The sequence below is a fragment of the Chaetomium tenue genome (genome assembly GCF_020726465.1).
Source record: "Chaetomium tenue strain MPI-SDFR-AT-0079 chromosome Unknown F5144scaffold_2, whole genome shotgun sequence".
NCBI classification, from domain to species: Eukaryota; Fungi; Ascomycota; class Sordariomycetes; order Sordariales; family Chaetomiaceae; genus Chaetomium; species Chaetomium tenue.
Genome location: NW_027117330.1, coordinates 3894274 through 3909985, shown reverse-complemented (window position 1 = coordinate 3909985; position 15712 = coordinate 3894274). Strand labels below are relative to the sequence as shown.

The 15712-nt window shown below is 55.7% G+C and overlaps 3 protein-coding genes across 3 annotated transcripts; 2 read left to right on the top strand and 1 right to left on the bottom strand.

Moving 5' to 3' along the window:
* Window positions 1-188: 188 nt before the first annotated feature.
* F5144DRAFT_527885 (ubiquitin carboxyl-terminal hydrolase) lies at window positions 189-1560 on the top strand (the record flags this gene model as incomplete). The annotated part of the gene is made up of 3 exons (XM_066786865.1): window positions 189-419; window positions 475-488; window positions 586-1560. Exons 1-3 carry the CDS (start codon window positions 398-400, stop codon window positions 1558-1560), a joined length of 1011 nt encoding a protein of 336 aa, XP_066646994.1. The 5' UTR covers window positions 189-397.
* A 565-nt stretch (window positions 1561-2125) lies between these two features.
* Window positions 2126-3067, bottom strand: F5144DRAFT_545486 (60S ribosomal protein uL22; the record flags this gene model as incomplete). Its single annotated transcript, XM_066787369.1, has 4 exons — window positions 2126-2278; window positions 2342-2529; window positions 2681-2894; window positions 3065-3067. The coding sequence occupies 4 exons, from the start codon at window positions 3065-3067 to the stop codon at window positions 2126-2128; spliced, it is 558 nt and encodes a 185-aa protein (XP_066646993.1).
* A 366-nt stretch (window positions 3068-3433) lies between these two features.
* On the top strand, window positions 3434-5649 carry F5144DRAFT_527877 (Fibrillarin-domain-containing protein). The gene is made up of 10 exons (XM_066786864.1): window positions 3434-3688; window positions 3840-3900; window positions 3959-4196; window positions 4266-4279; window positions 4331-4475; window positions 4527-4574; window positions 4632-4654; window positions 4712-4893; window positions 4945-5025; window positions 5087-5649. The coding sequence occupies exons 1-10, from the start codon at window positions 3586-3588 to the stop codon at window positions 5152-5154; spliced, it is 963 nt and encodes a 320-aa protein (XP_066646992.1). The 5' UTR covers window positions 3434-3585; the 3' UTR covers window positions 5155-5649.
* The last annotated feature ends 10063 nt before the right edge of the window (window positions 5650-15712 follow it).

Genomic DNA, 15712 nt, shown 5'->3' with positions numbered 1-15712 from the left:
AGGGAAAATAACCAACTTGTGGAAACCCAGATTTGTGGTTTCTGAGGTCGGTTGAGAAACCCCTTTTGTTGATGTTTGGCGAAGGCTTGGCACACAGCTGAGAGACAGCTGGCAGCGAGGGGCACAAGCTCAGGGCCTGCTCGTTGCTTCCTTATCTTATCTGACAGGCAGCTGGGGACTTGCATCATCGACCCTGAAATTCGGGCCGTGGGTGAAAGAAGGTACAATCTTGGGCCTGGCTCAGATCCAGCACTCTGTCCTTCTCCCGTTTGGGAAAAAAGAGAAATTCTAAATGCTTTTGATTTAAGCGTGGATCCTTATTCACCACAGTCGCATAACTCTAAGGACGGGCAAACTCAATTCCGGACCAAACTGCAGTGCAGTTAGAGCCTCCAAGATGAGTGGTGGTTGGAATACCAGTAGGCTTCAGTCGCATGACCCCGACGAGCTGAACCGCTGACCAACGAATCATAGTCGAGTCCGATGCGGTATGTTGCTCCCACAGCACAAGACCTTGGCCCCTGGCAGGCGATAGCGCACGGGGGACAGCTCGAATCAATCACGGACCTGCTGGCTAACCAGTAGCTCCAGGGCGTTTTTACCTACCTCCTCGACAACCTTGGCGTAAAAGACGTCCAGTTCGAGGAGCTCCTCTCCCTCGACCCCGACGCCCTCGCGCAGCTGTACCCCGTCTACGGCGTCATCTTCCTCTTCAAGTTCCCCACCGACACCCCCTACCACGCCGGCGACAAGCCGCTCGACGGCACCTTCGACGAAGATGCCTCGGAGCGCCTCTTCTTCGCCGCGCAGACCATCCAGAACGCCTGCGGCACGCAGGCCCTGCTCAGCGTCCTGCTCAACAAGACGGCCGACGGCACCACCCCGCCCGACGAGACCATCAACATCGGGCCGACGCTGACCGACTTCCGCGACTTCACCATGGCGCTGCCCCCGGAGTACCGCGGCGAGGCCCTCTCCAACAGCGAGCTGATCCGCGACGTGCACAACAGCTTCGCGCGCTCCTCCCCCTTCGCCGACGAGACCCAGCGCCAGGCCGGCGACGAGGGCGAGGACGCCTTCCACTTCGTCGCCTACACCGCCATCAACGGCACGCTGTACGAGCTGGACGGCCTGCAGCGGGCGCCCATCAGCCACGGCCCCTGCGGCGGGCCGGGGGAGCAAGAGTTTTCCACACGGGTGATGGAAGTGCTGCAGCGGCGGGTGGCGCGGTACGACGCGGCCGAGATCCGCTTCAACCTGCTGGCCATGGTGCGCGACCTGCGGGTGTGGGCGCGCGAGATCGGCGACCCGGAGATGCTCGCGCGCGAGGAGCGCAAGCGCCGCGACTGGCAGTTTGAGAACGCCCTGCGCCGCCACAACTTTGTCGGCTTCGCTGGGGAGGTGCTCAAGGGCGTTGTGGCGGCCAAGTTGAAGGAGGGCGGCGGCGCGTATGAGAGGTGGGTGGAGCAGGGGAAGCGGAAGATGCTCAAGAGGGCGGAGGAGCGGAAGAAGGGGGCTGGTGGCGGTGGTGGTGGGGGGGATGTGGAGATGGCTGGGTAGCATGGAGAGCACAGCTTTCTGTTGCTCTGTCATGCTGCGATGATAACGAGCACATATAAATAAAAAGAAAATCGATGAGCATGATGATCGAGATGACAATCCCTTGGCACGAGGTGAAAAAGACCCGGGAGGCCCTGCATTGGGCGATAAGTTTTAAGAGACGATCAATGAGGTGACATCACCACCTCGGAGATCTCCTTCGGCCATTCGGCCGCTAGGCGGGCAATTCTTCATACATATTGGCCTAGAGAACAATTCACCAGCACAAACTCGAGGCTGGACTGACTAGAATGGCATATCTTCCTCTATCATCGAAGCGGCGCGTAGCGGCGGCAGTCGAGTCAAAGCAATGATATTCGGTTTAGCGCCCATGTATCCCCAACCGGCTCCGCGTGCACCATTATGGTCCTCAATGCTTCTTTATTGAGTGTTCGTGACCGACTCCTTTTTTGTGGAATCGTAGCCTTGACCCGAAAAAATGCCATGCTCGCGTACACCGTTCCGGAAGAAAGTCAAGCCCAGTCAAAAAGATCCCCCGTGTCCCCATCAACTAACAGCCCCCGACTTAAGCAGCGGTGATAGCCCGGCGGACGCGGACACCGCGCTGCCTCGAGGTAAGGTGCTCATCACGAACAACAGCCTCCGACTTCTGGATCGCCTCCTCGGCCTCGGTGAGGATCAACTCGATGTGGCAAGGGTTCGACATGTAGGGGTTGATCTGTGCAAGACGTTAGTCTTTCGGATTTCGCAAAAATGCATGCTGGGACATCGGAGGACGTACGCGACCGTGGGCGCGGTATGTGCGGCGGCGCTGCTTGGGAGCCTGGTTGACCTGGATGTGCTTGACGATCAGGTTGCCGGTGTCAAGGCCCTTGGCGTCGGCGTTGGACTCGGCGTTCTTGAGGAGACCAAGGAGGAACTCGGCGGACTTGACGGGCCAGCGGGCGCGGGTGACACCAAACTGCTTGCCTATTTTCCATCACAGTCAGCACTATCCCTCAATGCCTAAACCGACTCGCCATGGCTTCTCCGCCCAGTTGTAGGTGGCTTTGCAGCCCCGTTTCCCAACTCCATATCGATTACCGGGCATATCGAGGGGGTTCGTGTTCTCAAATCGTACCTTGGGCGGTCCGGCCGATCGAGCCGCAGTAGCGCCTCATGGGGACGGCCTCCTTCTTCTCGCAGACATTCTCGAGGAAAGCCTGGGCGCGCTGGAGCTTCCAGCCGTTGATCGCCTGGGCGGTCTCGCGGGTGTTCTTGAACGAAACCCGGAGGTACGACCCGCGGGAGCGAGCCGACTTCGCGGGCGCAATCTCAGTCGCGGCGTACCGAACCTAGAAATCGCCAATGCACCGGTCAGCCTTGTCCTGTATGTTTCTCGACCGTCCCCAGCTCGATCCAACATTCGGCCCCTCCAATACCCGCAATTTGAGCGGGAGAGATTCCCCAGTGCATCGGATTTCGGAGCGACCGTGAATGATTCGGATTTTCAAAGGTTACTGACCATCTTGACTGTTTGTCGACGTGAGGGCGGAATCGACCGAGTTTGGAGTTCAGGAATGGTGGTTGTTCCAAATTTTGGCGCAAGTGCGATTTTCGCGATTAGGGCTCTGTGGGTTGCGGCTGATTGGCTTGTGCGGCAAGAATTATGCCTGAGGCAACAACCCAAAACGGCGCCGGGCCGGGGTCAGCTGCTAGGACTGGTAACTTATTTTCACCAAAGTTATGCTATCATGTGATAGAGCGAGAAACAACTGCCAAGACCTCTCGAAACCGACCTATCAGATTGCCAGAGAAATCCCCAGCCGACCGAAGACCCAGAGCCAAGAACGGGCCCCCGCTTTTTTTTCTGAAAGTTTAGGAAATTTTGCATCCAGCTCCATCAAGCTTCCTGAACGACTTCGACAAGACCGCGCATCTGCACCCATTGTGTCCTCAGGGATTGTTGGTGCACTTTATCAACCCGACGACGTCGAGTACAATCGGAATCAATTCGATACCCTCACTTTCAACCTAACATTCAAAATGGGTTTCGACCGTGGTGGACGGGGCGGCGGCAGGGGAGGCGGCTTCCGCGGCGGTGGTGATCGCGGTGGTCGTGGCGGCGCGAGAGGCGGCGGCCGTGGTGGTAAGTCGCGACTATCTCTTTATCACGCCTATGTGTTGCCATAGGGGTGCCAGTTCATTATGTCCCTCCTAAGCATCGCCGACCTCAATCGCGCCACTCTTGTGACCCCGCGCGCACGGATAAGAGACGTTTGCTAACTAAGTTTTTCCAGGTTTCGGCGGCGGTCGTGGTGGCCCCGGAGGGCGCGGTGGTGGCCGTGGTGGCCGTGGAGCGTATGTTGTGCTCTTGCCGACGGGCCAATCGTCTAGTTTTGCTAATACTCCGGATTAGTCCTCGTGGCGGCGGCCGTGGTGGTCGGGGTGGTGGCCCGGGAGGGGCAAAGGGCGGCAAGAAGGTTATCGTCGAGCCTCATCGTCACAAGGGCGTCTTCGTTGCCCGCGGTGGAAAGGAAGATCTGCTTGCCACCACCAACCTGGTTCCCGGCGAGTCGGTGTACGGCGAGAAGAGAATCTCTGTCGAGAACGCCAACAAGGGTGACGATGCCGTTGCCACGAAGACCGAGTACCGCGTAAGTACCATCACATGTGCTCTAGGCCAACTAGAATATTCGAAGCATGAGCTAACCAACGCCTTGTAGATCTGGAATCCTTTGTCAGTCAACTCCGCCTTCGTCACGATAAAACACATACTGACATAGAGCAGCCGGAGTAAGCTTGCCGCTGGTATTCTCGGGGGCCTGGAGACGATCTACATGAAGCCCGGTTCGAAGGTGCTCTACCTCGGTGCCGCCTCCGGTACCTCGGTGTCCCACGTTGCCGATATTGTCGGGCCAACAGGCGCCGTCTATGTATGCCGCCGTTATTCCTGTCTGCCATCCGGTCACTAACAATGCGCCCAGGCCGTTGAATTTTCGCACCGCTCCGGCAGAGATCTTATCAACATGGCGGTATGTCAACCAATGCGCAATACATTGTTGTCCTCCAAAACACTAACAACTTGATAGACCCGCCGCACCAACGTTATCCCGTAAGCAACGCTGTCACGGCGCCTAGGCATGCATCAGTATGACTTACATTTGAACAGGATCGTTGAGGACGCTCGTAAGCCGATGGCTTACCGTATGCTTCTCCCGATGGTCGACGTCGTCTTTGCCGATGTTGCCCAGCCCGATCAGGCCAGAATTGTCGGTATCAACGCGAAGCTGTTCCTGAAGCAGGGTGGTGGTCTTCTCATCTCCATCAAGGCTAGCTGCATTGACAGCACTGGTAAGTGTCAGATGAAGGCTACTTGACTTGACACTCGCTGACCTGTCCTAGCACCCCCTGAGCAGGTGTTCGCCAGCGAAGTCCAGAAACTCCGTGAGGACAAGTTCTTCCCTAAGGAACAGCTTACTCTTGGTGAGTACTCACCGTCATGATGGCCCTAAGTTTTAGGCGTGTCCACTAACGATATCTACAGAGCCGTACGAGCGTGACCACGCCATGGTGTCTTGCGTCTACCTGCAGAAGGAGTTCGAGGCTAACTGAGAGCGATCTCGTTGTGCTTCTTAACTTCTTTCCAGGGCGTTCTCACATTGGTTGGTGTTCAACAGGACGGTTGGCTTGTTTGAGTCTGGGCGGCGAATGGCGTTTGGGGCTTGATCTTCAGCATGTGTGACTAAAGTAACATGATGTGAATTGACATCTGAGAGGAACCTGTCACTGCCCCTACGCGAGCCCCCCCCCCCCCTAGCCAAGTCGTTGCCGTCCACAACCCAAGGTGTAGGTCTGCCGCATGAGCGCAGAGCACTATGCCTTTGCAAGAGGAGGATAATACCAACGGACATGTTGTTTTGCCCGTCACGGGCTCGGGGAGGAGCGTGGGGGTAAGATATACCCATATGGCAATGAGGGCAGATGCTAGTTGGCTAGATGGATGAGATTGATGTCATGATGCAATAGTTACAATGGTTCTCACAATGGTTGTTTGTTCTTCTCTGCTGTATAGTCCCCTTTGATGTGACAGCATACATGTAGCCCTGGCATGTCTCTCCCCCATCAATTGCGACTTGGGGCAGAGATTGGTCGGCTGGTTGGAGTTCATACTGCCTTATGCCTGAGACGTAAACCTTTCATGGATACGTGTGGTTGAACTGTGCAAGGTTGAGGGGTCTATCTGCATGGAGCCTGTCTGTATGAGCCTCTTTGCATGAACCTGTTTACATGAGTTTGTATGTCTCGATTACTGCCGCCGGCTCGTCACCCGGCTACACGGCTTGCTCGAAGGATAGCTCACGATAATTAACCGCCCAGCTTGCATCCCGAGTCCGAAATAGCATCCACTCAGGTCGGGAGGTCACTGCAAAGAAGCAGAAAAACAGTCATCCCCAGAAGCCAAGCGCTCAATCTCCTCTTTGGCGCCGGGCGTGGAGGACATAGTTTCAGGGCAAGACGGTGGATATTATGTTGTGAGGCACCTATGGAGATGGTCTACGCATTGTTCAGGGGGTGGCGCCTTTTGGCTGGTCAAGGTGCATGTGTACATAGTACGGTTTCTGAATGTTTTAGTTAAGATTTTTCTCCTCACCGAGGTACGTAATATGTGTTAAATGTCTGGGGCCATCCAAGACATCTGTGGTCAGGGATCTAACCGAAGCCATTTTCCAACATCTTTGAGGTTGAAGTCAAGCAAGGCATGACGATACAAACAAAAAAGCAAAAGATGATCACGGAAACAGTTGAAATCACGAAACGCGCCTCGACAAATCAGAGCCGTCGGAGTTTTTCCCGGATCCGCTAATAAAAGTGGGGGAAGATCGATTGACCCGTGTTGTCGCTCATCTTACCGCAAGGAATTTGCTGCGTAAATCAGAACCAAAACGAAAGGAAAAAAAAAACGTGCTTTGGGTGTTGGGACTGCTTGACTTGTTGACACCAGCAGCAGCAAATGCGTAAAGTGGTCGGCGACCACCCTGCAGCAAAATTTCATCTCGGCAGGCGACGTCCCCGAGGCAGGCAGGGGTTCTTGACTGGCTCACTGGCCAGCGAGTGGGCTTTGTCTGGGCTGGCCCGCCAGTGCCCGCCCGTCCCCGTCCATCCGTCCACCCTCGGATGCGAAAAATCCCAGGGTTGCAACTGGCAGGCTGGCATGGGGTGAAGAGGGGAGGCAACCCCGGGAGGACGGGATTTACCGCGCGCCTGCCTGCCCTTGGTTGACCGACCCAGCGGGTGACATGGGAAGGGACATGGGATACCGGGATACCTGCATACGATGCGCGCATCGGGATTTGGATGTGATGCTTTGGTGGTGACTCTGGCGTGGAACTTTCGTCGCCCAGTCTAGATTTTTTATTGGTTTTTTTTTCTTATCGTCCGCTGCACGCGCGACGTCTCATCGGTCGGATTGCTCCTTTGGCGTTTGGTGGTATGAGGATGGGGAGGAAGAGGAGGGACGGTCTAGACCGCTCCGATGGAGGGAGGGGGTGGTGGTGTGTGTTTCCCAAGCCACCAACGCAGGTCGGATTGACGAGCAGGGCGGCCGGGGCATCCTCTCCCCGGTCTCCTCCCATGTGGCAGGACAGGGACGATAACGTGAGTTAACTTGCGCAGATGGTCCAAATTGGAGCCACTAGCGTGGGGACTGGGCATGGGATATGGGAGGATTCTCGCGAGTTATCCGACGTGCTTTTTTGCTTGATGATGTTGCGGTGTTAGAGTGCATGGCAGTCGATGTCACCCTGGCCGGGGCCATGCTGGGAGACCATTTCACCAGAGCGAGGGAGACAGAGAGGCCAGAGAGCCACTCGGCGGACGCACTATTGGAGTTCGAGATCGTTGGCCTCCTAGCATGATAAGGGAATGCCGCAGGCATCACCACGCCTCACCGCCGGAGGATTGCCCAAGCTCAGTATCAAGCGAGTCAGCCCATCCCAACCTGTCGGGTACGATGGAGACGGGCTCAACCGTGAGCCAAGTCGAGTGGCTTGCGAGTTCGGGCAGATTGCTGGACCAGATCCTCGGAACAGAGTGCCGCGCTAGGATCGCCGCGCCTCATTCAAGCTCCCTTGTTGTCATGCATGTGTCTGACTTGTTCGCTTCTCTGCTCCCTTCCTTGCTTCTTACGTCTTGCTGGTTGGGGGCCGATGCGGTGTTGGAGTTTCCAGGCAAGGTGGCCTGCATACCAAGCACATACGTGTCTGTTAGTTAGCAAAGGCGGGAGTGATCATCCCGGATGCCACCTGTCTCTCTGTCTCTCTTGGTTCGCTTCCAACTTGGCCAGGCCGGGGGGTTATGATTCTCGCTCTTTTGATCAGGCAATTTCCCCTTCCCGTCAATATCTGCATACTACGCAGAGACGGACGTATCGATAGCTACGGTACCTCTGCAGCGACCCCGAACAGCCTGGGTCGCGTTCGCACATGCTGGTGTCCGTCCTAGTTGGGAGGGGAAACCTGCAGATTGTCGGGTCCTCGACCTTGAAAAACTAGCTTGTTCCGCTATCGCAGACGAACCTCAGGGCATGCTTCTGGCTCACTAGCGGTTGGGAGAAAGTTTCTCGATCCATGGCGCCGGGCGGCATTGGGGGCGATCCCGAACCACTCTGCTGGGACGACCCAAGAGACCCGGGGCCCTGCAAGCCTGCAAGCCTGCAAGCCCAGCTCGTCAAAGTTTACGACCTGCCTCTTCCGGACAGCTCCCAAACACGGGAGGGGGGTCATGGTGGCGTCGCAGGAGCATGCTCTGGCAGATTTGGTTTCCGATCGCCGGGACAGCCATGTGGAATGCGACCTCATCTCGTTAAGCAACTTTTGATCAAGCAATGCCAACGATGCGAGCGATTGATGTGCTTTTTTGTCGGTGTCCTTGCTTGTTGATTACTTATCTGACAAGGTGACACGGCCGGGAGGTTCCTGCGCAGATATTAAATTAATTGAATCATGCACTCCACAACCCTCCAAGCCAGGTTCCATGCTGAACAGGGTTGATATTTGGTGGGGTCGGAGGGAAGGTGGGGGATTGGGGATTATTCACACGAAGATGTGAGAATCCTTCCGGATGACTGCCACTGGCGAGCTACGGAAATGAAAATGGTGTGGATAAGGTAGAAGAGGTCTCAGGTTGATGCTGGGGACTTTTGGCGGGTGGACCAAAGCAACATGCACTGTCCACAGTAATTGTCGTTGGAGATAAGGTACCTCTAAGTCACTATTGCTGAGGGGGTGGCAATGAGACAGGCGCGTGCTGAAGGTTGCAAAAACGTGGTCTGGAACACCGACACTCTAGTGTAGTTCACTAGTTAGGATTTTGACGAGTTGCGTGTAATTGACGTTTCGGGAGTCCTCGGGCTTGACCGACTGGCGTCCCTCATGCATATCCCGAGACTCTAGGCCTGCGACAATGTCGGCAATGGACGTGGCGTGTGATTGGTGTTATTGGGCGTGGCGGGCGGTGTGTCCCTCACCGGCGTGCTCCGGAGCGCCCCGGAGCGCCCTGGAAAGATCCACGATGGCGTCTTCACATCGCCGACGGGCCCGAGCCTTTCAACCGTTCTCCGCCGTTGCATGTTTGAGGCGAAGAACGCGGGGGAGCCTAAGTTCGTTCGTTGGGTAGTTACGTTAGTGGAAAACAAAGTTCCCACGTGTTGATAGGTTACGAAAAGCCGTAGCGCCAGAGATAGTGGCTTTGCAGGCAGGCGCAGAAAGCTCTGCCCTGTTTGGGTCGTGACTGGCGAAGTGGCCTCACCTCATTTCTGCTTTGGGTAGTTGGCGGGCCGCCACGGTTGCCAGAAATGCACGAGCAACGCCACTTGTCGCCGTCTCGATCCTACACCAAACCCCAGGTCTCAAGACTGTGGAGAGCGACACACTAGCGAGTCCGGAGTCAAATCCAACGAACTCCGTCGTCTCGTGTGAATATTGCAGTAAGACAAGACAAAGCAGCCATCGGTAGTCCGGTTTCACGACGGACCCTTGCGTTTACCAAATTTAGGCCTACATGTCGCCACTTATTACTCTGGTTGTCTGGGGTTGGTCTGCGCATCAATGGAACTTGGGACGGGTCACGAAACGGGATGAATGAGGTTCGATGTCTGGGCTCGTGTGGCACGGCTGGTGCCCGGGCCGCTGCGACATCAGATCATTTCGACAGGGGATTACAAAGTGACCTTGCTGTGCCTGTTGCAGGGAACCTATACGGTATGTTCAAAACAAGCTTATTCATAGTGGAAAAGAATTCTTTACATCCCCACGGAGACATGGTTAAAAATATGCCGCGGCGTGGGATGCATTCTCAAGCAAGTTGTTTTTACCTTCAAAAGATGAGTGAGGGCTGAGGGTTAGGAGAGGAGAGCCGGGCTTACAACTCCTGATTGGTGAGCCAAGGCTCTTCAGAGCTCGAGACAAGATTAACTGTAACAGGCTAGATTGGCTCAAAACCCCTGGCTTTCGTCTAATATTTCCATAATAAGCTAGTAAGCTTGATTCATCTCGTCACTTCAAAAAATGTGGCACAGCCGCGGTTCCTGCCGTGGCTGGAAAGTTCACTTCCAGAGAGAGGATGAGCGCCTGGGTTCCTTGCCCCTCCGCGGCTCACGGGGAGCCTTTCCCGGCTTTCAGAACAGAGCCGCAAGCATTGGTCCCTGCGCTCCCACGTCGAAACTTGTGGAGTTGTCAACCTTGACGCTTTCAACCAAAACAACCGCAGCTCGCACCCATTTTCGCACTTGGGCCGAGGCTGATCCATCTCCTCGATGCGACTCTGGACCGGAGGCCCCCCTGTGAACTGAGCCAGGTGACTTACACAGTACTGCTCCGTGAGCGATTTTATGTACAAACATCTTCACAGTCGGCTCCAGAAAGTCCGGGGAGTGAGCCGGGTGTCTTGGGCCGGCGAAACCCGGGGAAGGATGGAAGTTCTTGCCGACCATCCGGACCTGCATCCGGACTGTTTAGCTTGACGCCACTGTCGTGACCGTTTTCTGCGGTCAGACATGACCCGGACCTTGCGACACCAGCAGTGCCGGCAGCGCGAGTGCCCCCCGTTGGAGGAGGCGTTTTGGGCGCGCGGAGAAGACTGTGCGATCAACGGCAACAACACAAACAAGCGTGCGAAGCGTGATAGGCAAGCGAGATCGGCTTCGTGGGTCTTGCACTAGCGCGACCCAACTGCTGGGAAAGATCTCCGCCAAGGGATCGGCATCATCCGCTTAATTCGGAGAGGCCGTCTTGGCGGCCTCTCTTTCGGAATATCACTCCGTGCACGGCCCACATGTGGCACGTGGGAATTTTCCCTGCGATCGCTGGCTTGCTGTTGGCTTTTTGGTGCTTGTTTGCAAAAGTACAAGTAATCGGAATTGGCGGTGTTGTCTGGGCAGAATGTGGAGAAGGAATCCTCCTCAGAATGCCTTCCCATTCGTATTGTAGCCGGCCCCTCAATCGCTCAATCTGGTGTCAAGCAAGTGGATCATGAAATTGTCCGATCGCGCTGTTCCCGTTTCGGCTGGTCGCAATGATTGCCGGAAATGGACAGAACCTGCCAATTAAGCCTGAGGCACGCAGGCAGCAAGCCTGGACCCCAACCCTTTCTTTCTCTGACCGAGCCACGGATCGAAGAGAAGGCTAGAGATGCGGCTCTGGGGGCTCTCACGCGATGAGGCATTTCTGGTCTGGAGTTCGGTATCCCAATTCTGAAAGGGAAATGCAGGAAGTGGCGTCGCCAGCTCACGGTTTGGGAAGGATGAATTAGCTCAGCCCTATTCCATCAACCAAGCTGGGATGTCGGATCAATACACGTAATCTTCATAACTCATAACTGTACAGTACTTGGCACATGGGTAAGTAAGGTATTGTCAACGAAGAGACCGCGACTGCCGCGAAAACATGAGAGCCACACCGCCGCGTTCCGGTCCACGCCTTATCTGCGCATTCGCCCCATCTCGGCAAAGTACCACGAGGCTGGCGGTTCGATGAGCATTCGATTCCATACCGTCCCTTCTAAGACGTTCCACGCAGTCGCGACGACGGCAAAGCAACTTCATCTGCGGCACAGTGCATCGCTTAACTTCACGGCTCAACGTGAACCACTGTTTCCCATATCGCAGGTTTATGCTAGAAATGTTCGACCGCTGAGTTTGCCCTTCTGGTCACCTGCCGTGTCCTTGGATCTGGTTCGCTTGAAGGAGATCATGGGCTTTCACCCCTTTTTCTCGCATACCGCGAAACCGCATCCTAGCCAATCACCGGTCGGACGCCCAAGCGCATGAAGATGAGATAATTAACTACGGGGTGCAATCCCTCCACAAACGTTTCGTGGGGTGAGATTTGCGAGGTGAGATTCGCGAGGTGGCTCGCTCGGGGAAGGGGCGCGTTGAGCTTGGGTTTCGTTAGGGTTGACTAGTGAACGCCATACTAGTGAACGCCGTTGGGCGCGCCCAGGGCCACATCCACAAGGTCCACGAGATGGCTTGGGCCCAGAACAGACCATGAATGGTTGTGGGGGTGGCGGAGTTTTCGTCAAGTTCCGATGTCTCACCAAGCAGGAACCAACATAACGGTGTGAGTGAGCGGCGAGGCGGTGATAGCCCGGCCACGAGTTGAGGGAAACAGCGCGGACCGTGGGAGCGTGGACGGCCCACACGAACCACACCGCTGGGACCCGTAGGGCTGGGTGCAAGTCCTCCTCCCGTGGGTCTCGGTCTCCTGGCCGGATTTGATGGCGTCGGGCTGGGCCCTACCCTCCGAAACTTAGTGTCGACTTTAATGCAGCAGGACGAGTAAGCCATTGCTGCAGGGACGGCTTGCAGCTCGGTTGACCAGAAACGAGACGTGTTCACTTTCAAGTTCTGACCGGCTTGCGTTCCGCCCGCTCTTGCTGACCACCATCACCACCACCACCGCCACGGAACCAGTCGATTGGGAGCTGGCGGTGGCTGGCGAGGCGAGATGGCAACAAAGCTTGGCATGGATAGTCCGGATGGTTGGACAAGGATGGTAAGAAGCTTCTGCTCTCCAAGTTGAAGTTCAAAGCCCGACCTACACTACCTATGTCTGTATTTGCTGTGCCCCAAAGCCGACGGCGCCCTTCGAGAGCCAATGCAACCCGTGACGCTCGCCCGGCTCCCCGACCACGGTGTAACTCTGCTGTTGTCGCGACCCTGCTGAAGTCGGCACAGAGAAGTAGACCCCTCGAGGTTCAAACTTCCACTGCCATGTCTCGTTGCACCCTTCGTTGTCCGACACCACCCCTCGTTCTCCTGGCCAATGGCTTCGCAGTGCAACACCTGCACACAACATCGGTCCTCGGCACCTTCGGGGATACCACCATGGCACAAATCGGCGACCATAATGCAGGAAATGTACGACAGCATACGACATCAGTTATTTTTTTTCGCTGATAGTTTGCGGATGGCCGCATGGCACCCCCGTGTCGGTGTTTACAAGGGGAATTTTCAGGGCGCACCGTCCACGGTGACAAACCCGGAAGGATGGGTCGATACATGGGGCCCTGTTGCTTGGCGCAATTGCCAACAATCATTTTGCAGGGTCAGAACCAAGCAATGCCCTGATCTGCAACCGATCAGAGATGCGATACGATGAGTGATGGGGAGTGCGTGGGTGAGTCGCATGGTGCGCAAAAGAGATGTCATCATTCTCAGACGAAACAGAATTGTACCCGGCCGAATGCAACAGTGACGTGCCGTTGCCCATCAGTTGCATAGTGGCAGTTCATCATGGTCCCAAGACCAAGGTCGTAGTGTTGCACCGCCCCCTACCCGAAGATGCTGTCGTTCTTTTTTTGGATTTTACCTTTTCTCTCTCCCCACACCAAACAGCGGGGATGATGGCCGAGGGAGGGCTGGTGCCCCACCGGGCGTAAAAGACACCACTGAGGCGCGGGGGCCCATCTGCCGGCTCAGCCACGACTAGTCCCGATCTGGTTTCTTTCATCGAGCCGACTTTGGCGCGCGCCGATCATGTTGGGAACTTTGCTCGTTTTGACTTTTCTCCAAGGCTTTGGACCCGGCTCGCTTGTGTTGTTGAGACGATTTCAACACAACAAGAAAACAAAATAGGTGTGGAATAGTGATGGAGCTCTGGAAGGGCATGGCGACACTCGTAATAGTAGTTTTGCTCACCGCCTCTCTTTATTCCCTCCATACCTCCCTCCTGCACATTGAAGCAACACCAGTGGTCTGCAAAGCCATTCCCCACACAGGTACACAGATTACATACATGCCGTTTCTTGTTTGGTGTCCACGTCGTTTACCGAGATATACGCCGCTGTCGCGCGGGACCTGAATGGCAAACTCGCGGCAACTGGAACCAACGCTGAAGCCCGTGACATCTGCCGGGGCGGGACGGGAGCACCGTGCCACCGGGAAAGAATTGACCGGTCCGGTCCCATATACAACCTGGAAGCAACAGGTCGTAAAACATGTAACAACATGAACCAACCCAACAGAACAGACCAACAATCCAACCCACGAATTGGGATCACCAACCACGGCATGTTTCTCCCCGGGACCGTTCCTGACTCGCACGTTTTTCAACGCCTAGGCGAGTGACCTACACAGTATGCACATAGCTATGCCTGCCTCCCTCCCCTGTTGCACTCATTTCAACATTATGCTTTTCTTGGGGTTGATGACGGAAGCCAGCAAAAACTGACCTGGTTTCAATCCCGCACTAAAAAGCTTGGTTGATGGGATCAAAACAATCTCTCGCAAAATGCCTGTGGGTCGCGGTCCTGTCTCACCCCACAATCAAACTCCGCGGTCGGCAGCGAAAATTTGAAGGGTTTTGCTGTGGACACACAGCGGGGAGGGAAGAAGGAGCAAACGCAAACCCCACGTGCACAAGGTCCCATTCTCCAACTCATTACCGATGCAGCAAACTGACTGGACCAAATACGAAGAAGCGATTGTGCCCTGTGGTCCACCAACTGCTTTTTCCTGTCGTGCAAAAGAAGAATTGAGTTAAACGCAGAACTTCCAGATCCAGTCGAAATGTTCCATCAGCGAATTCGAAACTGCGCCCAGCGCCCAAAGTTAGTTTTAACTGCAAGCGCGTGTGCGCGATGCAGCTTCGCCAAGAAAGGTCATCGATGCAAAGAGCGCATGCAAACCACAAGCCACGATTCACACCGTTTCGTTCTGCTTTCTGGACGGGAGGGTTGTCCCAATGGGGCCGGGATAAGGCTGTGCACCTGCACGGTGATCACCCTGACTCCCGGCTTCTTGGCCACCATTGGCCGCCATGGGCCTCTACAGCAACCTAACTTGCAGCGAGTGCAGCCAGTGCAGCGACTTTGCAGCCAGCAACTGGGTGAAAAAAGCCCCCAATTCTCCAAGTGCGTTGGGCAAGCCAGGAACCGGGCACAGCGAAGCCTTAATCATCACCCAGCAGGTCGGGAATGCGCAGCAACCAAAATACTGCACAAATTGAAAAAGTAAAAATATCTTTCGGGAAATCTGGCATGCCATGATGCAACCAAGATGCAGAGATACAGTCCCTGCGGCACCGCCAGAGCCTCCACAATATCCCACCGCGGCGCTCCACCAGACCACAATCGGCTGCTTTCTCCGAAGCAAGGGGTGGGTTGACGAGAACGGCTCTCGCAGGTCCTACACGGTAACTAGTTCGCGACCTACGCCGGCCGCAGTCAGTCGTGTGGATGCCCGCCGTCTCGGTGGAGGGAGGGGCTGGAGGTGCCTGGCAGCCTGGATGGTCGCCGTGATTGAGGTGTGCGGGCGGGGAGAGGGGAAAGGTCCCTTCTTTTCGTTCTGGCCCTGCTCGAGTGGATTTCGAGGGTTTGCGTTCCCTCGTCGTCTCATTAGGGGACATACAGCAGGAGCAGACAGACAGACAGACACACACACACGGGATGCAAGCGGACTGCATCGGGAAATCGATGCTTGGCTGCTGCGGCCCTCCCGGTCGCGCTTGATGAGTGGCTCTCTTAAACACCCGGGGAGAAGAAGCAAAGACAACAACGCCAAACGTATGATTTTTCAGGGGTTCCAGGAGAAATGTGCCGTTTTCCCCAGAAGTGGGAGGAGCCCCTGACTCCGGCAGCATCTCCATCACTACCTACATGTACACAATGGCAC